The sequence below is a fragment of the Passer domesticus genome, chromosome 7 (assembly GCF_036417665.1).
Source record: "Passer domesticus isolate bPasDom1 chromosome 7, bPasDom1.hap1, whole genome shotgun sequence".
NCBI classification, from domain to species: Eukaryota; Metazoa; Chordata; class Aves; order Passeriformes; family Passeridae; genus Passer; species Passer domesticus.
This window is the reverse complement of record NC_087480.1, coordinates 38,700,624-38,724,619: the sequence shown is the minus strand read 5'-3', so window position 1 is coordinate 38,724,619 and position 23,996 is coordinate 38,700,624. Positions and strand designations below refer to the sequence as shown.

The following is a 23,996-nucleotide window of genomic DNA, read 5'->3' as shown; positions in this document are numbered from 1 at the left end:
CACCAATGGGATTGCTGCCTTCCACTGAACTGGAAGCCCCCTTTGCCCTACTGCTGCCCCATTCCAGTCCCACCCAGCACTGGGAGACAGACCTGATGCCCTGGAGCCCTCTCCAGGCACATTATGGAACTGGAAGCCCCCTTTGCCCCACTGCTGCCCCATTCCAGTCCCACCCAGCACTGGGAGACAGACCTGACACCCTGGAGCCCTCTCCAGGCACATTATGGAGCTGGCTCAGCACAGGCACAGCCACCCCACTCAGCTGGAGGGATGTCAGAAGCAGAGTCAATTCACCACTCATGCAAGGCTTTCACAGAGCTACTTGTGGGACAGCACCCGGTGACAATCTTGGCTCCAAATCTTCAGCTTTAAGATGGATTTTTAGAGACACACTGATTATAGGATGTGCTTGGGTATAATAGCAGGATATGGTGCTGCTAAAGCAGAATATCCCAGCCCTATAAAAACTAGCCTGCTTTGGGCAGAGGCATAGACTTATTCTCCAAATAAGGACAAAGTTTCCCAAAACCTTCTTTACAGCATTTTTTTTCCTCCTGGTCCCAGCCAGCAGTAGGATGTTGTTGGCCCCAGCCCCAGCAGAGTTTCCTGCTCAGGGTTTGCCCCTGTTTTTCACCGTGGCTTTTTCTTTTCCAGCTCACATCATCCTCTCAATTTGTTAGAGAGGGCTCTGGGACACTGCACCTCACTTGGCTACTGCCTGCATCCTGCAGTAAAAGTTTGTGGAGGAAGTGGGACAAAGAATAAAATTCTGGTGTTGGGAAAAAAGTTGCAACAATCCCAGGAAATACCTGTAATTTTGGCAAAGTCTCTCAATTAAGGCTAAATGGCCTCAGAAGTGTCATTCCTCACTGTCAGTACTGCTTAGATCAGCTTAAAGCACAATGACTGAAGAGAAAGAAACTCTGCAGTTCACAACACATACGTCAGAAATAGGACACTGATGATGTAATTTTTATGTGCAGACTGTATTTATGATAAACCAAAACAAGAATCAAGAGGCAAATATTTCTGGCTGTTTCTTCCAATCTTCACACTACTTGTTGTGAAGGAGCTTTGCAATAAAAATACTCCTCCTTCTTAAAATTGGAAGAAAAGTTTATTTAAGGAGATTGTGAGTGGCACCATTTGAGGACCTGGCCTTGCAGGGCTCGGCTGAACAGGAATTTCAGTGCTACCTAAAAGTGGGAAGAGAAGCAGACAGACGCTTGATCCATTGTTCCTCAATGGGTATTTAAACTCTTTTGGTTTACAGAAGATAAAAATATGCTATCTGAAAATAAACACGATGGAAACAGTCCTGAGTAAAAGAAACTCTTCCCATGAAATGATAACGTGGGGCAACTGGAGATAAAATACTCCAGGGCACTTGAAAAATGAGTTCCCCTAATTCTTTTCCAAATTTAGTGTGGCTGGCTTCGTCAGAGCTGTTTATATGGAGCACGGGCAATGCTCCCACTTGGCTGGTCTGGCAGTGGCACAGCTCCAGCCCATATAAATGGGATTTGAAGCCCAGCAGCTGGGATGTTTATCCTGGGAGAATGAGGAGTCTGATCAGATCCAGGAGGAGCCTGCATGCAACCTCCTGCTCCTGTGCTGGGCCAGGAGCTGGACTCGATGATTGATCCCTGTGGGTTCCTTCCAACTTGGGATATTCTGTGATTCCACGAACCAAAGTTACCAACAGGAAAAGACAACTGTGGTGGAGGCGGAAGGATTTCCATCAAATTAATATGGCAAGGGTCTGTTCCTCCTTTGCTGAGGGTTTAGAGCCTGCTCCAGAATAAACTTTGCTAATACTTTATGATGCACCTCCTGCTCTGCGGAACTGCCCCTGCACATGACCACAAAACTTTAGCAGGAGTTATGATACCTCTTTTAAGAATTAAACAAATGTTGCTGCACTGAGAAACAAGAAACATCTACCTGTTGCCCCCCTGGAAATCAGTACTCACCCCCAGATTCTTTTTCCTTGCTTTTTCCCTGCCCTTGACCTTCTTAATTTTGTCACCCATGTTGGACATTGTGTGTAACTCCAGGTCATCAAGCCCACAGAATGGCCTCAAATACCCAATTTTATAGTGGGGGTTTCACTGCTTTTATTGAAATAACTGACATTCAGCTTTTTCAAACAAGGGCACTCTTCAGCAAGTTCTCCCAGGAATGAATTCCTGCAGGTCTGGCCCCCAGCACAGCCTATCCAGCTCACCCTGCCACATCTCCCTGCTCTCTACAACGTTGCCACGTGGCCAGTCCAGGTGCAAGTCAGGAAAACTCAGGGAAAAAAAAGGTCAGAAAACAATAACTTCTTGGCTGCCACACAAGAGAGTGATTGCTCACACTCCCAGAACTTCAGCCATTTGGAAGTTAAGAATGGAAAGAGGGAAGGACTTGCCATAAAGCTATTTCACTAAATAAAAGCTATTTCACTTAAATATTGGTGTTTGGCAGTAAGATGAATCTTCCAAGAGCAGGAAAATGTTCACAATCCCCCTTCGCAGCACAATTGCCTGCACTCAGCACCTTTTGGAAAGGGTTTTCCAAATATACCACAATCGGTGATATGAATCTCTTTGGAGGTCTCGGGGCTGATGTATCTCCTTACATAATATAAGCCCTAGGGTTTCCTTTACATAAATGTAAAGGAAGTAGATTATTTGCTGCATTAAAACAAATCCTGGACAAAATAAAACCTAAAAGAAAGAGGTACTGTGTGTGCTAAATGTCAGTACACCCAGCACTTCAAACAAGTAAAGCAATGAGACAGGACAGGAACAAATCTCTTTGTCTTATTTCCTCCACCAGGCCATGAGCAAAGCTGTCAGAAAACAACCTAAAATGCTCAGCTGATCATCCCCACGCAGTGCTCCATGAGCCAGGATGTAACCCACAACTGGGGGAAAACTTTTAAATTATAAACTAGAAACCAGTTAATGAAGAGGTACTGTATGCCTTAATGGAAACTGAGCTTTAAAATTACTACTGTCCGTCCATCCATCCATCCATCCATCCATCCATCCATCCATCCATCCATCCATCCATCCATCCATCCATCCATCCATCCACACAGTCTTATTCTCACAGCCCATCATGGTAGCAGCAAAATGAGTTAACAAAATAACTCATTGTTCAGCTCTTGGGCCAACTTCATCCCAAGTCCAAGAAAAGCACAACTCTGACTGAGGTAAATGTCTGAAACTGCAGATGCTCTACATAAGCCCTGAAAGCTGGATGTCAGTACTGGCAGCTCTGAAATGGGCTGGATGCTCAACAGGAAGAGAAGGAAGCAGTCACTCACCATTAAAACTGCTTTTCCTCAGATCACCCCTTCACTGCAAACATCATTATCAGTTGTTAAATGCATCTGGTAACCAGAGAACCTGTGAAAGTGATTCTGCTTGGCACATCCTGACAGTGCCCACCACCTTCCAGTGCCCTGGGGTATAGAATCCCAGAGTAGTGGGATTTACAAGTGATTCCCTCTTTCCTACAGCCATCTTCCTTGTGCAGTACTTACAATATCACCCAGGAAGTGTTCAAGTTCAAGTGCTCCCAGACTTTATCTAGGAAGGCAATGTGAACTACTCTCGTTGTTGGAAGCAGAACTCATTTTGATCTTTATTTGTAGAAATAGTATTTCAATTATTCTGAGTCATGACTTAATACCTGCTATGACAAAAATGGATGGCAGACACAAATCCCAGGTTCTGATTTGGCTGGATCACCTCTTACAGGTTTGTTTGCACTCAGCCAAACCCAGCAGCTCTGGTTGGTGGAGCCACCCCTCCTTCCCCTGCAGGGACATGTGGTTTGCACCTGGTAAAATACAGAAACAAATTATTTATCCCAGCCTTGGTTTATAGTAATGGAGACTGCTCTCAATAAAACCTTACAATTCTGAGACTCCAGTGGTGTGCACACACCCTCAAATCACCTGTTTGCCAGACTGGCAAAATCCCTGTTAGTCACCCAAAACTCAGTGCAGAGGAGTGGTAATATCCATCACACCTTGGATCAGCCTCTCCTCACATCTCAGCATATAACACTCCTCAGGTGCCTAGTCCATCTTCTCTACAGGAAAAAACTGATGCTGTCTTATGAAAAAATCAGATTTTTTCGCAAGTTTGACAGCTGAGACCGTGGGTGTGATATTTGTGCTCCACCAGAAGCAAAGCTTTTGTTTCTCAGCAAGCTAAACAAACACATTTGTAAGTTCATCTAGATGTGATCTCTGGCAAAAGAGTGCCCAAAGTAACAGGCTCCATTCCAGCCTTGCAGATCTCCCTTTCCACAATTCCGCCCCTATACTTTGCTCTTCCTCAAGTGCTCCACTACACCAGGCTCAGTTTTGTACTGAGATGGACAATTATCCCATGAATTTCCATATTCATGTTATTCCCAGGCAGCTTTGGGAGCATCTCACATTCAGAGGGAGCAGACTGAGCTCAGTGAGACCTCATGCACCCTATAAAAAAATGCTTGTTTTGTGAAGAGTAGCTTGTGATCTAGCTATGGGCTTGCTGGTTTAAGTTAATTCTGAATGATTATTGAAAATAAAGAACAGCAGAGCACAGACCCTGCACAAACACAGAGTGGCTCTGGGGTCCAGCTCAGAGACTCATTCCTGCAGCTGGCTTTCCCTTCCCTGCTCCCACTGCCCAATCCTTATTTATGGGAGAAGGAAGATTTCACAAATTGCCTTTGCACTTCTGTCAGGCTAAAAAATCCTAATAATCATGAAATAGATAAAGGCCAGTGCTTGTGGTTGATCAGGCTGAAACAAGCCAAGGGTTTGATTAACACTGTGTCAGATAAGCTTATCTCAAAGGCTGCTAAAATCCACCCTTTCTTGGTAATGGGGTGAGAAGCAGCAATGCTCTGTCTAGAAACAATTACTCATGGTCAGATTCAACTAGAATAAGGTCTGACAAGACTTTATTTAAAAGATTCTTCCACAGCACCAGAAGGACTTGGGATTTAATAACCAAATGAACCCAATCTAATTCCTGGGGGGGGGGGGGGGTCACATGAAACTAAATGATCTGTGATAAATAAATTTGGTGAAAGTCAATGGTTCTCAAGTTTTTGGGGTTTTTTCAACTCCCTGAGGCACAAGTTGAGCCACTCTGGGGACACAGACACCAGCACGTCTTGAGCAGCTTTCTCCAATCCAGATCTCAGCACCACGTTACACGTCACTGGAGGTCACACAAAAATGTTTCTTGGGAACATTTAAACAGCATTCCAAAAATGCAAGCCAATGCTGCATCACCCTTTAAATCAGGATGATGTATTCCCCCTTCCCTCCCTTTCGGGTGACAGTTACCTCACTGCCCAAGCATCCACAAGGCAAAATGACACAGAGACATAGATCACAGAAATAACCATCTTCATGACACTAGCTGAAGCTTTTTTCTGAATATATATATATTTATATTGACACACACACCTTCAGAAGATTATTTCCATGCAATGCTTGGCATATGCTCATACAAATCTGGGAGATATTTTTACTAATTCCTTTTTTCTTAATTATTTTGCCAAATCATACCACACTACATGGCTCTATCACAAAATTACTCCAGGGAGTGCAGGACATTGGCCAAAGCTATGAGTACACACATATCTTTCCTTGAGAGGCTTCATTTATTCTGAGGTTTCCTTACCTTAGTCATAAATTCCCTTTATTCCCTCACCATTCCAACTCCTGTCACCATCAGCCCAGATGGACTCCTCAGAGTATTTCCCACAAAACAATTACTTTTTAAGCACTGTAGCAGAAGGTCATTATTCCATGGCAGGATTTTATTCCACTTCCCTTCAACAAACACACAAACTGCACAAAACAGAGTAACAAAATGAGAATAATGGTGACACTGGAGCCTCTTTTGTTACAAATTTCCTCATCAGTTCTAAGGCGTTTGCTTCACTTTTGGCTCCTGTACACACTGAAAATGAGTAAATACCATGATTTGCAAAGGATTTTCAGCTAAGCCTCTGTGCAAGAAGGGCAAAACCAAGACTAATCTCTAAACTAAACAGAGGTCTCCGAGCAAGGACATTTACTTTAATGACCTTCCAACACAACCACACCACTTGATTTTATCACAGGAAATAATTTCAGCCTCACAGCCCCTTCTTGCCATTCTGAACTTCACAACAACACCTGGGTGAGTACACAGATTTTAACCCAAACAAGCACCATTCAGATTTTTTAAGCCCAAGGCCATACCCATGTCACAGTTTTGCCATTTGGGACCATTTCCCAATTTCACCTGGCTTGCTTTCCTCGTGCCAACACCTCCTTGCCTTGGTCCTCTGTAGGGCAGCAACTGTGAGGGGGACAAAGAGCCAACTTTTTGTTGGAAAATCAATAATTAGTTTTATTCCTCTTTCCCCCTCTTTTAAAAAGGACAAAAATTTATACATATATATATATATGTATATAATATTAAGCTTCTAATAAAACTATAATACAGGAAGAGGAGTACGGAAAATCCACTTCACATTCCAAAGAATTTTAAAATTTTTTTACCTGACCTCCCACTTTGCATTCAGCTTGAACAACAAAAATGGGAACATTTTTCCTTTGCAGTGTATATTTAGTCATTTGTTCAGGCTCTCACTAGTTTCAGGTTATAATACTGGAATATGACTAAGGAAAGTGTAACTTGTCCGAGCAAAACATTGGGCAGAGGACGGGAGAACTTACTTTATAAAACTTAGAGGTTCGAGTGAAGCCTATAAAATCTCTTTAATGTGTCATATATTTTGTTGTTACAAGGCTTATGAAGTCTCTTTGATCTGTTATATATTTTGTTGTTACACAGCAGGGTGATACAATGGGATCCCTTTCTGACCTCACATGGAGTTTGTTGGCCTTGGAGATGCTACAGCAGGAATTGTTCAGGGAATTGTTCAAGGAATTGTCCTAGGCTGACACAACCTACAAGACAAAACTGTTCCACAGCACTACACTGTGGTCAATCCCTCAAAGCCTTAGCTAAGACAAACTAGACAAACTCTCCTCGCTGGTAGTCTGTTCTCATGTTCAGAAAAATAACATAATAGCTCTAAAAACGCTTGCGAAAGCTTTAGAAATAAATTGATTTTTAAAAATTATTGCATTCATTCCTTTGCAAGGAATACTTCCAGGCATTAAAAGGGTCTATGCTCATGCAACTGAAGGTCTCCCCTTTCACAAACAAGGCCCTCTCTGCCCTTCCATGGATGGTAATTCAGGAAATCCACACTGTTCACTTCTCACTCTGCAGAGAGACAGGAGGAAGCGTCGGCGCCTCATCCTGTGGGAAAGGTTTCTTCACACGACTGCTAAAAAGCATCAGTTAAGGTGGAATTTAGAAGACAAGTGTGTAATTATCACATGAAGCTGCTCACCCAGCCCTGTGTAAGACAGCTTCTTCTGTGCTTATGGCAGATGGGGAAGGGGAACTACAGCTCTGTGACGCACCAGACCAGCTTTATCATTCAAATCAGTGCAGAAACACTGGGAAGGGCACCAGAGCATCAGCCCCTGATCCAGGCTCCTTCAAAAAAGGGTGGCATGAAGGGAGCAAGATACACTGAGGCTGCTGGAAAGGGAGACCTTGACCACATCTCCTCAATCCTGGTCTGGTTCTCTCGCTCACACTTTGACTCTCCCACAGCAGCTGTGGCTGCCCCAAAGTCCCACTTCAGGACAGGTCACAGCCTTTTGCTTCCAGCTGTGAAACAGGTGCAAAAGGAACAGAATTGGCTTCTTCCCTTGTGAAAGCAATGAAACCACTCCAAAAGGCCCTACTAAATCTGGTCCAGGGACAATTCAAGGCAAGAAGCAGAGAAAATGAGGCAAATGAAAACAAAATGAAGGGGAAAGGACAAATAGAAGATGGGAGATGGCTCTCTGGCTGCCTGGGGGTTCTCAACATGGGAGACATGGCAGTGGCCTCCTTTTCCCTCTTTTCTCCCATTCAAAGTTGAACAAGACCATAATGAAGATCCCAGTATTTCCAAAGCACTATAAAAGAATAAAACAAAACAATCTAAACATTTAGGGGTCTTTCTCTGGCAAAGCTCAAAGGACCCATTAAACTTCAATAATCATTCTTTACTTGGCAGAGTTCTTGGCCTTTGATTCCTTCTAAATTAAAGCTGGGACCTTCTTAATAAAAACACACCTTCTGCTACTAAGTTGAGAATAATTTCCAAAATTTTATCCTGAAAAGAGGTCAAGTAAAAATCCAAACAACCCCTAACTTTCTGCAACTGCACCAGTGTCAAACATGAGGGATTACCTTTACATTCCCCAGATTTGCTGTTCCTACAACCCACATCACCAGAGGCAGAAATACTCCCAGGTGACAAGGACACAGGTCAGGGGAATGTAGGGAAAAAGGGAAACCAAAGAACTGTGTTCAGAAAGAATTTGATACAAATGCCACAGCGGACACACACAAAGGAACACTCCTCTTACAGTCTCTCCTGTGCAGACGTGGGGGTTTAAGGCCCCTCTGTTCCGGCACACTGTTCAAAAGTATTTATTTTCTTTTTCAGGCTGCTATTTTTAACCATAACCCAGAGAAAGGCCAGAGCCCGACAGAGTGTCTGACTGCAGCTCCCAGACAGGCACAGCCACAGTGCCACTTGCTGTGACAGGAAGGTGGTGACACAGCTCTGCAGGTGCCAGGTGCCTCGTTTCCTCCATGGGGCTGGCTTCACCAAAGCCCACTTTTATTCAGTGAAATCAGCTCAGAGGGGTTCCATCCACCCACCTGGCATGCCAAGTGCCCTGCATTATTCTTCTTCCTCCTAGACCACTTTCAGATCCTCAAACACTTGTGAAAGCATCACTGGGAGGACAATAGTCACCACTGGTGTTTGTTTTCTCCATTTCTGAGAGGGCTTCCCAGGGAGAAGCTCCACTCAGCCATAGTCCCTCTCACTAAGCCTGTGCTTGAGGCTCCTCGGCTCTTCCGCCCCAACGTTTCAATGCTCCTTCCTTCTTGAAAAAAAAAAGAAGGGAGATAAGTTGCCTCATTTCCTCTCCATTTATCTTTCACGTTCAAAAGGGCTTGTGACAACACGACTTGAAAGGAAAAAACCAAATCCAAACCACCTTCTCCCTGTGCTGTGTTTGTACAGTGGCACCACGTGAGGTCTGGGCTCAAAAAGGCAGCTGGGCAGGTTATTATTAAGAAAAGGAAATTTGTTCCTGAGAATTTATTGGGAAATGGGTTGGTGAGAGCTCTCCTGCTGGTTCACAGTGACCCTGTGCCTCTGGAGGCTCTCCATGTACAGACACACCAAACTCACCTGCCTGCACAGCAGGACCTGTGGCTACACAAAACCAACCAGGAGATGTGCAAGGCTTGGGTTTATATTCGTGGTGGCAATGCATTTAACAGTTTGCTTTCATCTCTCACACCTTTGTACGACTGGTTCTGCAGCTCCAGTTTTGTAAGTTCCAGCTCTTCCATCAAAGGTCTCTATGAAGTTCTCCCCATCAATCCAATCTGAGCTCCTGCCACTGTGGATGCTGACATGTTCCCTCTTTCTGGAGAAGAGTATGTTTCAATTGTCTGTATCAAAACTTAAATTCTTCATCTTTCTGTGTTTTGCAAAATGCTTTATTTATGGCACCAAGAAAAAGGCAGCCCTAAGAATGCAATATGCAAGAGCTGTGTGGTAAGGGTTTTATTTGGCAAATTTATGTGTATCAGATCACATTTTCACTTTGTGAATGCAGAAGTAATCACTAGTAATGTGACTTTAAACATATTTAGCCCCTGTCTAACAATGCTCATTCTGAGTCTCATCCAAACCTGAATTCCTCCAATGCCTGCCTGCATTTCCTCACTAGAGCTACATTTCAAGCCATGTTTGCATTTTTTCAAGGGTGCCTTAAAGGCAGCCTGTGGCTTTCTGAGAAACAAATACAGGGAAAACCACACAAACCCATTTTCTGTCTTCATTTGGGTTGATGGGACTTCACCAGCCTGACGAGGTGAAAGATGAGCCCTGAAATTCTATGAAATATTCTCTCACTTAACAGCATCCAGTGTGGCTTCAAAACACCCTGAAGAGCTCCTGGATCCACAACAACCTTTCAGAGACTTTTCCACTCCTTATTACTACTCCCAAAGACCTTTATTGTACAATCAGTCATCCCTTCCAACGAGATGCTGCTCAGGCAGCAGCAGAACTTTTTGCTGCCCTGAGACACTGTTTCTGTGCTATTTGTCCTTTCAAGCATCTCTGAGCCAACTGTTTCACCAACTGCTTCACCACAGCTTTTGCATAAACCCAGCAGCTTCACACAAACAGGCAGGCTCTTGATTAAGGAAAAAGCAGAGCAGTGAAAAGTGTAATGGAACAAGAACAAGAATTCTGGAAAAGTGTATTCACAAAACCCACCAATAAGATTCATGGGGTTTTTGTCATTTCCAGTGAAAAAACACATAGACAGTGTTGAATAAATGGATCTTATGGTTCCTGCTCTACTCTGAGCTTTACTAGCAAAAGTGCACCAAGCCTTCATAAACAAGTCAGTCAGGCTGAACCTTCTGGCTCCAAAGGTTTGGGCTTAAATGGAGTCAGGACTGTTTCTTCACCAGTCTCAGAAATGCCGAGGTCAGGAGAACAAAGCACAGATTTAACATCCTGGTTTCCAATTCTGTTCCCTCTGAGGGACACGTGCCTTAGGCAACAGCCACAAATCCATTGCTCAGGAGATGACAGTCTTCTTACAACCCCTTTGGAACAAGAAATGAGGTCAGGTCCTTCTGTTGTAATTACTTCCACTCTAGAAGCACCCCTGGCACTAAGAAGACACACACACTGAAAATTCAAAGGCATTTTTTCACAGTTACTTTTTCTGCCCCTGGTGTGAGGCAACTCCTCCTGTTCCCAGAAGAGCTGGTACCAACCAGCAGCTGCCAGGTGGGTGCTCAGCACCTCTGAAGCCAAGCTGGAGCTCTAAATGCCAGCTGGCATTCTAAAAATCACAATTTTTGGTTGGGTGTATTAAAAATATCTGCTTAGTGTGCTTCAGAAGAACCTGCTGAGAGAGACACGAAAGCATCAGGTCTTAGCTCATCCAAGAATGCCTGGTACAGAGCAACACCAACCAAGCCAGAGGAGATCATGCAGCCCTGGCTTCCAGACTGAGCAGATACCATGACATGCTTCTTAAACTCCTAATCTCTGAGGGCTCCTCTGATTTGTAAAATAGCATGTCTTGAAATTGAAATAAAACACAGAAATGTTGTCAAGACACTCACCATACAGAAGTAAAACCTTCCTGAGCCAGCAAACATGCTTTGTTTTTTTTAAAAAAGGTATTCAAAAGAAAATAGAAATCTCAAGTGCATTAGATCCACTTTTATTGCAAATCTGCTCTGGCAAACTAATTTTTTAAACATACACACTTCTTTGCCTACCTACTGTATATAAATTGCATATATTCTGATTAACGTTATTCAGCCCAGAATAATTACACATCAGAGAGATGCCTAATAAGCTCATCTTTAAACTCTGCAGAACTAAGAAAAGATCCCAAGCAAATTTTATGAATATAGGATGGCATCAGCTGACAAATGCATGGCACAATCCATTTTATTGTGGTTGCAAACAAGAACCACATGAATGAATGTTATGGGCTTGTCTTTGCATTATTTAGGATGATGGGACTTCTGAAGGAAAGCAAGAGTGTGTTCTGGAATTGTGAGACCGTGAAGATAAAAGAAAATTAGTCACAGAAATATGGTAAGGAAAATACACAAAATAAGCAAAACTGCATTTTACCAGCAGCAGGCACTTCACTGGAAGATTCCATAAGGTTTTGTGGACCAAACAGCTGCTACAAGAAGTAGCAATGAATCAAAACACTTGGATTTACAACTAGAATTGACAAAGAAATATTTTCAGTTACTATAACCATATTGTTTTAGACTTACTTCAGACAAAAGCTATTTCAACAGGAAAACCTGTCTTAGCCAACAGCTGGAAAGCTCATAGCCTTTTTCTGGAAGGAAGGGGGACTGTTACTTTTTACAGATGTCTCCATTCTCATCTTCCAAACAGAGTTAAATCTCTGAATAGAGAGATGGGCCCCATCTGAAATGCAGCTCTCACATCCTCCCAAGGCTGTGCACACTCACACCCCTGGCACGGATTCAGCCAAGGAGACCAAACACAACAGCCACAGAAACCCAGCACTGTGCAGCATCCCCAGAGTCAGCTGAGTTTTGGGGTAGCCCCTCCACAGCACAACCCCAGACACTCGGCTGTCAGGGAGGCTGGGTTTTATTTAAAAGCAGCTCTTTTGCAGATGGTAACAATCAAACCCAGCCAGTGCTTCCCTCCAGCACCAACACCCTGTGAGATCCAGGTTTAGGAGCACCCCCAAGGCAAGCATAAATTTGGTTTATGGTCACAAAAGTAACACCTGCCAATGCCAAGCTCTACAGAAAGAGCAACTTTTCAGTTGACCACACTTCCTGCTGCCTGCACATTTAAGGCACGCGAAGAAAAAGCCGTGTAGCAAGAGATGAGTAACTAACAAACCACAAGCTCTTGCTCAAAATTACCACGTAGTACTTCACACTCTGAGCACCACAGTGGCGTGGGATGATTGTTTACGCCGGTGACTCCTCTGTCTGCCAGTGTGGTATCAGCTTTAGTCATACCATTCTGGTATGGGATGTGCTGGGCTGCTTTGTGCTCTTTCCAGCTGTAAGGGAAGCTGGTGCTGATTTCAGATGGGGCCTTCCTCCTTCATTCACTCAGAACTCAGCTTCCTCTTTGAACAAACCCATGCTGCCTCAGTTTTGATGTCACCACTGTGTGGCCACAGCTCCTAAGGGCTGAACACACCAAGCCCAAGCTCCAAAGTCTTCCCCAGAAGCTTCTTTTGTCACGGATCTCAGGTGTGTCCCATACCAAATACAGCCCCAGTTTTGTTCTGGGCACTCTTCCTCCCCACTGCTTCCCTTGGGTTTGGTAGGACATGATGGAAACACAGCATACCAGAATCATTCAGGTTGGAAAACCCTCCCAGACCACTGAGTCCAACCTGTGCCTGATGTCCACCACATGTCACCCACTGAGTGCCATGTCCAGGCAGAGGGAGCACAAGCAGCAGTAATTAAAGTTACTTTCCTTTACAATCACACCTAAAAATACCATCTTCTACCTCATATGTACCTGTCCCATTCATTGCAGAGCTCTGAAAGTTTGTGGCACAGTGAGCTGGAAATAACAGGAACTTGATTTATATTTAAAAACAGGTAAACATCACCCCAGAAAAGTGGATCTATCTCTACTGCAGAATGTAAAGCTGGACAAAACATGTGGCACTTACAGAAGAAGGTCTCACATGGTTCCTGCCACCTTCTTTTCCTGATTTAGAGAAGTGCTGAGTGCCCGAGCAAAGCAAGAACCTGGCTAGAAACTTGGGGAGAGCATCAAAATCATCAGCTCCCAAAAAATCAGGCACCAGGTTTGTCAAGCCCCAAATAAAAGCCGTAACTCCTCAGCCATGAAATCAAACAGCAGCAAGATCAGCTAAGCAGTGACTGCACAGCACTCTGCAGCTTGGCAGGTGCACAGGAAATCCCAGAAGGAAAGAAAAAACCCAAGCAATGAATCTGGGGCTTCCTACTGAATGAAGCAGTAGAAAAACACACACCAAAGATAAAACACACACCAAAGATAAGCCTGTGCACCCTGGTCCCCTTTGAGCACCAGCAATGAGTTCAGGGCTTCAGATCCATGGAGCCTTCCTCTCTCACTCGAGCCTGTAAGGTACAAAGCTGTGTTTGCTTTGCCCATGGCTGTGAACAGCTGCTGGGAGCTGTGGCAGCTTTTTCTAGCCTGCACCGAGGGCAAACGTGGAAACAAGAGGGTTTAGTCCAGCAGGGAGCAAGGGCAGTGGCTGGAAAGCTCCTTTCCCACTCCCCTCCAGTTTCCCCTATTCTACCTTCATGGCCCCCAAACCCTTCCCTTGCCTGCAGGACATGCCTGACCTGCTCAAAAGAAAAGGAAAGGATGTTTTCTTTAAATTAATTCACAAAAAAACCCCAAAACCTCCCCTCCCCAAAAACCCAACAAACCAAAACCAACCAACCAACCAACCAACCCAAATGAAAAAAAAAACAACAAAAAACCCCAAAAAAAACCCAAAAAACTTCATCCATTTTAGCTGCAGTTTTCTCAAAATGGCAATTTGTGGCAGATGCTCAGCATGGAAACTTCAGTCTGGACAGCTGAAGGCTGGCAAAGCCTCATCTGCAACTGCAAACACTGGAAAGTGTCTGGCAGACTAAATTACAGTGATATTACTTTACAGAATAACCTTAAAAAGCAAAAAAGCCTTTTTGTCCTTTCTTTTGCACAGGCCCAGCCATTAAATCTTTGCCTGGGGAGGATGAGAACTTGCCTCTCCTCTCGTGTGACCACTGCAATATTGGAATATCAAGTGAAATACATAAAGATCCTCTGTATCATGCCCAGTAAAAGCAAGCTGGTCTTTAGACAGTGTTCACACAAGGTATTTAATATCCCAAATCCTGCTCCAAGCCTGGCATCTCCAAAGTCACAACAATGCCCTGCAGAGAGCCACAGCACAAACAGCAACTGTGGTTTATGCAGAGGAAGGGAAATACCACGTAAAGCTTTAGAAATGCCTTCCTGAGACAGGAGATGAGAGAGGCTGAGGAGATGGATTCTGAGTGGGATGGAGCTGGCACCTTCTGTACATCTGACTTAGCAACAACCACGTACCTCTGAAAAGAGCAAGGAAAAGCTCCTTGGCAGGCAGAAAATTTCCAGATACAGCACATGAGGGTACATTTTTTAGCTGAGGTCCCAAACACAGTGAACCAAAATTCAGTAGTAAATGGGCTATCCCAGGAAGGGAGCAGGGATTTGGTAAGCATGGCCAGAGGTGGCCTCTGAGCCCTGCAAAACCTGCAGCTCCCTTCACATGGAACATAAACCTCCAGGGGAAACCCCAGGTGGCTTTGTAACATACAGAAGCTGTAGGTATTTATTTCTAAGGTTGGATGTGAAAGCATTTTGTGACAGAGAGGGAGCTGGGATTGTTCACCCTGGAGAAGAAGCGGCTTCGGGGAGACCTTGTTGAAGCCTGTCAGAACTTATGGGGGACTTATAAAAAATTAAGAACAGGGCAGATAGTGACAGAACAAGGAGGAATTATTTTAAACTGCCAGAGGGCAGGGTTAGAGGGGATGTTGGGAAGAAATTCTTCCCTATGAGGGTGGCAGGCCCTGGCACAGGGTGCCCAGAGAAGCTGTGGCTGCCCTGGATCCCTGGCAGTGTCCAAGGCCAGGTTGGACAGGGCTTGGAGCAACCTGGGCTTGTGGACAGTGTCCCTGCCCATGGCAGGGGTGGCACTGGATGGGCTTTGAGGTCCCTTCCAGCCCAAACCATTCCATGATTCTGTGAGTGCATGCTCCTGGGTGCTTAAGGGTCCAGCTGGTCCCAGCAGTGTGTCAATCTTTGACTGTTCCTGCTGGGATCCATCAGGAGGGTGAGCTGGAGCTGCTGCAGGGGCTGTCCCTGCTCCAAGGCTGGCACAGGCTGCTTCTCCTGCTCCTGCCACAACCTGGTCCTGTGTCTGCAGTTCCCTGAGCTTTAGCTCTGCCTGCTTACAGAGTAAAGAACCAGGAACAAGCACTACCTTGTGATCTCTGTGCCCCACTCCCTGTGAGGACAAACACCCCCCCACAAAACATCCCACACGGAATTGAGGAGCAAATGACCTTTTCTGCAGGTCACCTGGTGCAATGCCTCAGAGCCACACCCAAAACATGCCCTGACCCTAGAAGCACAACACGGAATGAACCTGGAAAAACACCGGCATTTTGGGGAGCCATGACCCTGGAAAAACACCAGCATTTTGGGGAGCCATGGACAAAGGAATGAACCTGGAAAAACACCAGAATTTTGGGGAGCTATGAACAAGGAATTACCCTGGTAAAACACCAGCATTTTGGGGAGCCATGGACAAAGGAATGAACCTGGAAAAGCACCAGAATTTTGGGGAGCTATGAACAAGGGCCTGGTAAAACACCGGCATTTTGGGGAGCTATGAACAAGACTGTCTCACAGCATTACCAAAGATCTCCTTACGTGCTCTCTGTGGTTTGAAAAGGCATCACTGGTGCTGAGGTGCTGGGGAGAGCCCACAACCTGCCAGGCACTGCCGTGGGTGGCTTTTCTTGGCAGAAACCACTAACAGGAGGATGCTCCATGCTCACTCTTTCAGCAGTGATGTGTAAAAAGCCCAGCCTGGAGATCAGCTGACACACTCACTTGGCCAAAGCTCCAAAGCAGAATTCCTTCTGGAGGACAGATCATGGCTTGCTCCTGGGGAGGTACAGAAAGTGGGCACCACGCCAAGACCCTGCTGCTCTTTTCCACCTGCAGCAGCACCCACCTGTCTGTGATGGCTCTGGGGGTGCCTGCCCTGTCCACAGCCCAAAATCCACCTGGAGACCCTGGGCTGGTGGGCTCCCAACAAGGAGGGCACAGCAGCACCGTGGGTGACATCCCTGGCACTGCCCACTCCCCAGGGACCACGGGGTGCAGGACAGGGCACAGCTACAGGCTTAGAACCAGCCTCATCACAAACAGCACCCAAAAGCACCCACTTGAATCGCTAGTTTTGGCTTAAAATATTGGCTTAGAAAAGAACTACTCTACTCCTGACCTCACTCGTTTCCTAAAAGAATTTCAACCATACAAAAAAGATCTACATACTTTTGAAAAGTATATTGCTTTTAACCTCTTACTCATGTATTCAGAAAAGCCCAAGAGTCAGCCCTGCTTTTGTTTTCTGCTCCCTGCACTGCAGCTAAGACAACTCCCCAGCTTTAAACACCATGCAATAGAAAAGATGCAATAACTACATAATAACTTTGGTAGTACTGCAATGACCTAAATATTTTGCCTTAAAGCTTCAGTAGTAGCCATAGTGTAACAGCTACTACTTGGTCAGACCTATTAACAAATATCACAAAAGCATGAAAATTAAAGGCTTATGAATTCAAGATATAACACTTCATTAAGTACTTAGAGAAACAAAGACACTAAAATCTTCGGTTATCCATACCAAAATGAGCTTCAGTGCAGAATCACAGCAAACTTTTTTTTTTATATATATAAAACTACTAGAAAGACACAGGACAAAGATTTTAGGAGAACCCTTTCTTCACAGAAGTATGAGCCATTTGCACAAGCTTTAATCTTGCTTTGATCTAAGAGTTTGCCTTGTTTCATTACTGTCCTTTAAATGCAAAAGCAAGTAAAATGCTTGCAAGTAGGATCAAAAACTTGGAACAACTTTTAATTGTTCTCCACGTGTGAAGAGAACAGCGTGGTTGTTTGTTCCATGCAAAGGAAAACTATTTACTTTAAAAGCACATTCCTTATGAATATCACCCTTCCCCACCTAGACACTGGCTCTGCAGCTGCCACTGCCCAAAGGCACCACCACCAAATCTGCTTTCATCATCTCAGAGCTTGCTGTTTCTCCCTTTCATACCAATAAAATGTCTATCAGATGCAAAGACTGTCTTACAATTTGTGGCCAAGCTGCACTAATTTAAGAACTTACAGTATTCAAGATTTTGGAAAACATCAAGAACAAAGGCAGAGCACACTTACAGTGTGTCTCTCAATTACAGATTTGGGGCAAGGATGATCCTTTTTCTCACTTTTTCTATTGACATATTCTTTCCACTGACCCCTGTGCCTAATTCAACACTAGTTTCTTTCACAGTGACAAGAAAAGCATGAAAAATGCCACATGCATTTCTTCCCCTACAAGCCTGTGGTTTCCCTTCCCTCACGCTACCCAAAAAAAGACCAGAGAAAAGCCACCTTTCGTTTTTCAGACCCAGTGATGCAGCACACCATCTTCAAGGGTAGTTCCTGTATGTGGGCTGCTGTGGTTCAGGGGCTTGAGATGATCCTGCTGAAGAGGCACAGAGCCCAATGCAGCTCTGGGACACAAACTGGGTAACTGGCATTGCTGGGTTTAGGAAAACCTCAAGCCATACACAGAAGGCAAATAGGGTGTGATCACAGACAATACTTACTCATTAACAAAGACAGCTGAAACATTTCAACTCCTGCTTTGATTAGGGAAATTTTGACCATTTCTGTTGCAAGATAACATGGCTGGAAACTTCCACAATTGCTTGTGGAGCTTTTGAGAGAAGTTAACAATGGACTATTTGAACAATGGAAATGGAACAGAGAAGGTATATCCTTCCTTAGTCTCCCAAAGCTGAATCTGAAAGCTACCAAGGACAGTAAATTCTGTCCACGTGGGTGGCAAGTACCTTTTCCATCAATCCTGATGGAAATCCCTGGATGCCTTTTGCTTGCATTCAGTCAAAAGGTAAGAAAAAGCACTTGGCCCCTTGAATTAAAGGCCATAAAACCCAAAGAGAAGCTTCCTCTCCTTTCCAGCACAGGCAGGCACCATCTATCAAAACTATGGGATGAAAATCTGGCTCCAAAAGCAACAATCTCTCTGAGCACTAAAACTTCTCAGAAAGCAAGTAAAGCCAGAAGGATTTTCCTTTAAAAAATCTCACTTCTTACAGTCTTCAAGAACTTGGAAACTTTGCAAGCTGCATATAATAGAATCTTACATGCTTATTGAAATCTGAATTTCCTGTGTGCTTTACCTCACTTCTTCCTTCCGTGGATATTTATCCCTGTTTGGATTGGAATAGATGGTACTATCATGAATTCTAGATTTAATACATGCTTCTGAATGGAAATATTATTCTACCTCTTCCTTAGATTTTGGGAGTTGCAGGCAAATCCAATCAGCTTTTACCACAAACCTCACCAGGTGAAAAGGAAAAGCAGCCTCTAAGATGCTGTTAAGTCCAGAGAGACCCCACACTTGTACAATTTTGTTGGAATTACTTTAGAGCCCATCTCATTCCAGCCCTGCCAGGAGCAGAGACACCTTCCACTAGATCAGGAAGGTGCTCCAGGCCCTGTCCAACCTGGCCCTGGACACTTCCAGGGATGGGGCACTCCTGCTCTGTATGATGTCACAGCCATGCTCACCTACAGAAAATGGAAGAGAGAATTTCTGGAACACGGAACAACCAGGTTGGAACAGGCTGGAAGCAAAGGCAGGGAGTGCAGCAAGACTTGTACAGAACCCTGCTGTACTTGCAGTCACACAGCAAATTAAAACCAGAAGGAAAAGTGACAGTTTAAAGCAGAAAATCCAACATCCAGTCTGAGTGCCTGTCCAAAGAAAGGCCAGCTTTTCCACAATTAATTCCAAGTCATTCCTCCATCCTGCAGCACTCCTCCTGCCAGCTCTGTGCACGCTGGCTGAGACTTCACTCCAGAGCTGCATCAGGCTCTTGGGTTCTGTCCCTCTGTGTTGGTGGGACCCATCTCTGCAGCACTGCTGGAATTTATTCACCTGGTTTCCTGGAAAGCTGACAGCCCATTTCCTATCTTGTCTTTCAAGTGAAGGGTAAAGCAGGCTCCCCTGCAGCCTCTAAACTGGGACAGAATAGGAGTCTCTCTGCTCTTCCAAGTATGCTACATCTTGTAGGAACACACCTACTGAAATTCCTAAGTAAAACAAATTACTTAGAAAGAAGTTTCTTACAAACATTAAGTAATAGTTTTCACTGTCACCTCAAAAGAACAACAAAGAAAAGTTTTTCTGCCTGGAAAAACCTCCTAAACAATGGGGAAACCCACAGGGTGCATCCTGGGTGCCACAGGGTCACAGCCACTGTGCCCTGTGCTGGGTGTCCCACCTGCCTGGGGGAGGACAGAGATGGAAGAGAAGGGAAGGAAGAAACTGCATTTAAGCAAGCAAATCCAAAGCAAATGACTGCAAAGCCTCATCCTCTGGACAGATGTCTGTTTATAGAAATGGGTAGCCAGGATATGGTCAAGCACACCAGGTATCTTTACAAAAAGAACAACCTTCAGAGAAGTTCAATTTTTCATATACTGAACTGTTTTGGAGATGCACCTGTTGAAATTACTAGAGTTACGTGCTTAAAATCTTTCCACTTCTGCAAATTAAAAAATAAAATTAGTCCTGACACACAACTTGTGACAGGGCAGAGCTTGGTCACCTACTACTTCTGCTCCTGAGAGTGCAGAAATGGAAAATCATCAGCACTTTAAGGGCAGTTCCATCTTTGCCAGCTGTAAGAGCTCATCCTTGATTGCTTCCTGTCTGCTGGTAGGGACACTAAGCAACACATTTCCATCAGCAGTGATGACACCTCTGGCACAATCTCTCAGTGGTATCTCTCAGGACATAGCACTGAGCTGCTTTAGCAGGCACTTTCAGCTGATTCCTGAATTTTGTGATTGCACCCCGAGCCCAAAACTCCCCACCACCGCCCCTGGACCGCTCCCTCTTGGGTGTAGCACTCCTCAAGGATCATTAGACAATTCACCCAACAAACAACTCCCATCATAAGGTTAGCCCATGCCTCAGTAAACTGAGAGCACAATTTTTTTTAATAAACTCTTTTCACATGACCAACTCCCAATCCCCTAATTATTACTGCCATGTATTAAACTCCTTTTTGCTCACATCCTGAATAATCTCCATGTAGTCCCACCAAAATCCCACAAAGCAGGATTATCTCTGCCACAAGTCATCTTTTTCAAGGCCCCAGTCCAAAACCTAGAGGAATTACTATAAAATTTTCTTTTCATTTTGGAGGGCTTTAAATAATTTTACTGCCTACAATGTGTGTGTATTTAAAATATCTTACGGATTTAAATAGGTGGAAAAATATATTTTTCCATAGGTCTGGTTAGAAAAACAGGCCTGTGCTGCACAGCACAGAAAAAAACCCTAACTCCTAAGGTTTCCAGCCTAGTAATGCTGCAGTGCATGTGGTCTGGCTTTCTCCCCCTTCCCCCTAAATATCCTCCACACACCTTCTCCCAGAGGACACAAACTGTCCCCACTGCTCACAGGAGTCCCTACTGACTCATTTTTCCATTATTTCACTATGACATTGATTTCCTTCAGGTAGGAGTAAGGAATATCAAGTCCTGATATTTTATTCATGAGTTCTTCCCCCAACAGTGACCAATTTTCGTTCATTTCTACTCAACAAAGACAAAAGATGTTGCAATGGCTTGCAAAATGTAACTTCACAAGATATAAACATATACAGAGATGTCCTGAGTGTAACAATTGTTTTGCAAAGCATTTTCATTCCCAACTAAGTGTTTAGGCCGTTGATTCAAACTTCACAAGGAAGATCCCTGTCCTTGCAGTTTCAAACACAGCCTCCATTTCCCTATGAAGACTGCCTGGAAAATCACCCATTGGCATTGTCTGTTCTCTTCTCAGGCACTGTTTGCAGCAGGGGATGCACATTACCAGGTTAATAATTACATTTTCTGTAATTCATGCCTTTCAGGTCATGATATTGCCTAAGAAATGCCCCATGTACAAGCACACACAGCTGTGTGTGTTGGCTGGCTCAGTCCTACCCCATTTTCCCTAAGAGGATGGAAGCTGGAAGCAGTTTTAGGTGGAAATCCCAGGCTTTGCATTCAGTAACCGAGACTCTGCGTGGGATGCCTTCCTGGTTTTCTCTGGGATTCCTTTCTGCAGCTGGTCTGGGAAAGCACAGACAGCAGAGCAGCTCCCAGGCTCTACCTGGGGGTGCCTGTGCTGAGGGCAGGCTCTGGAGGGGTTACAGAGCACCTGTCTGACTGGGTTTGCATATTTGCAACATCATTTTACATCTCACGTAATTCCTGTCCTCATTTGGTTCTCCTCTCATCCCACATCAACATGAGCAGACTGTCAGAAGTCAGAAAACCTGTAGAACTGTACCTGTGTTGATGTCGAAGCTGTAACATGGAATTGTGGAATACCCAGAGTTGGAACAGACCCACAAGATTCATCAAGTCCAACTCCTGCCCTGCACAGGACATCCACTGCCTTTAATGCTCAGCCCCTCATTTCCACTCATTACATTGTGCTTTAGCTTAAATGTTGTCTGAGTAAACTACAAGGCTTTACAACCCATTTAATTCCAGACAAATTAAATTACCATTACAGCAACAAGAAATTAAATTACACCATCATGAAAACAACTATGAACTAAGCTCTCACTTGAAGTAATCTCCTGTCTTGAGGCTACTGGCATTTGGGCATATGAGGGAGCATCCCAAAATGCACAAAGTTTGGAGAGTGTTGCTGGCTCCTTTGGCTTTATGCCTCCCCATCTCCCTCCCTCACCAGTGCTGACCCATTCCAGCACCTATGGACTGGCAATAAGCAAGTATTTCCTTTTTACTGAGGACACCCCTGCATCACCTCTGGAGGAAAAGAGCTGCCATCCAACTAGAAAAACCCACCTAAGCTTCACAAAGCCAGCTGAAAAACATACTGCTTAATCAAGCTACAGACTCAGTGCTTCCACCTGGTTCTTCTTCACCAGAGAGCTCCTCTGCAAATAAATCACACCCAGGTGTGCAGGACAGACAGCAAGGCCTGAATCCCACAGGTCCCAGCCTAGCATCAGCAGTAGGTTTGTGAGCTGGCTCAATCCCACTCTGTTTCTATTTAAGATGCTCTTCACAATTCTTTTCCTCCTTGGAAGTGGTGATTCACAGGCAGGCTCTGTATAAAGTGCCTCATTAATTATTTTTCCAACCAGGAGCTTTGAGTGGGGGATCCTCACAGCACCAACAGCAGATGTGAGCCAGGGGATGAGCACAGGATTTAAATTCCTTCTCCCACAGTGACTTCCCTCTGGCTCTTGCCCGTGCCAAGATGTGATGGGCAAACAAGAACTGTGTTTGGAGTGCTGCAGAGCTCTCAGCATGACCAAGGTACCCTCCCTGTCAGCTGCAGGCACATTAAATGCTGAACTGTGAAAATGCAATTTTGGCTGCAGTGTGGGGATGAATGTAAAGAAAAATATAAATCCACGTGGACTGCACCCTCAGGGCTCTGATGGGACTCAAAACCACCCTCAATGGGGCAGGAAAAACTGACAGTACTGATAGGAGAACTGTTAAAAAAATCTTGGTGTGTGAGGCCAGTAGCTCTGCTGACTGCTTTTTGGGTGAAAGCCATTTACTAACTGGACATCCTTCCCAATATGGGAATCTCCTGAAAGACCCACTGTGATTTCAAAGGAGTCCTAACAGAGCAGCAGCTCAATGTTTGCATTCCCTCTGCACCACACAAACATCCCAGAGCAAAGAAATCCAAGGACAAGCTGGGTTGTGGGCATCACCCAGGAGTCCCCCTCCAGCCCAAATCCTCAGCACTGAGTCTGATCTCCAAGAGAGGGCTCTCGCAGGCTCGGCATGCATCCTACATCAAGTGCTAAAACTGGGCTTCCTTTTCTCATGCACACTTTTATCCCACTTGTAAATCTTCAGAATTAAAATTTGCTTTGCAAATACTCTACCTGCTGGCTGAGCAATAAGCAGCACAGGTAAGAGTCAGCTGTGTTTCACACCAAACTACTCAACTAACAAAAAAACACCCCAAACCCCAGAATTACACTTTTCTTTCATAGTTTGACAGCAATAAAAGTAACTTAAAGCCTATTTTTTTTTGTTTGCTCTCTCTCTCTCCTAACATTTTAATGGGATATAGAATTGCCCTTACACAGACTGTGTAAGATACCCACCTTTTTACCTCGGAACCCACCAGCAGCGTTGCCACTGCCTCCAAAGGGCTTGGCACAGCATCAGCCCATGCGGGGCTGGTTGGGTTCACACGGCAAACCCGGTGTCCCGGCATCTGCCGGGTCCGGAGAGCCGGGATCTGTCACACGGGCAAACCCAGCCGCAGCGCGCCGCGCTCTCAACCTTCACCCTCTACTTACAACTAACTCCGGCAGTGGAAACTTATAAAGCATCGCCCTGAGAAACTGCTCCAAGCTCCACGGGACGCTGAG

At 44.8% G+C, this 23,996-nt stretch overlaps 1 protein-coding gene and 2 long non-coding RNA genes across 6 annotated transcripts in view; 2 read left to right on the top strand and 1 right to left on the bottom strand.

Annotated features, from left to right (window-relative positions):
- Positions 1-23,996, bottom strand: part of NIBAN1 (niban apoptosis regulator 1) — a 77,514-nt gene that overhangs the window by 30,698 nt on the left and 22,820 nt on the right. Inside the window, exon 1 of one of the 4 annotated variants that reach the window (XM_064427784.1) lies at positions 18,141-18,159. The exons of the other annotated variants lie outside the window; for them this stretch is intronic. Within the exon in view, the coding sequence (XP_064283854.1) occupies positions 18,141-18,144 (4 nt within the window). The 5' untranslated portion in view covers positions 18,145-18,159. Of the gene's footprint in view, positions 1-18,140; positions 18,160-23,996 lie in introns of those variants that run through there. 4 annotated transcript variants of the gene reach the window in all.
- LOC135304901 (uncharacterized) lies at positions 7,520-8,067 on the top strand. The gene is made up of 2 exons (XR_010366151.1): positions 7,520-7,648; positions 7,743-8,067. It is a non-coding gene; the product is annotated as an uncharacterized LOC135304901 (long non-coding RNA).
- Positions 22,528-23,628, top strand: LOC135304129 (uncharacterized). The gene is made up of 2 exons (XR_010365571.1): positions 22,528-22,610; positions 22,740-23,628. It is a non-coding gene; the product is annotated as an uncharacterized LOC135304129 (long non-coding RNA).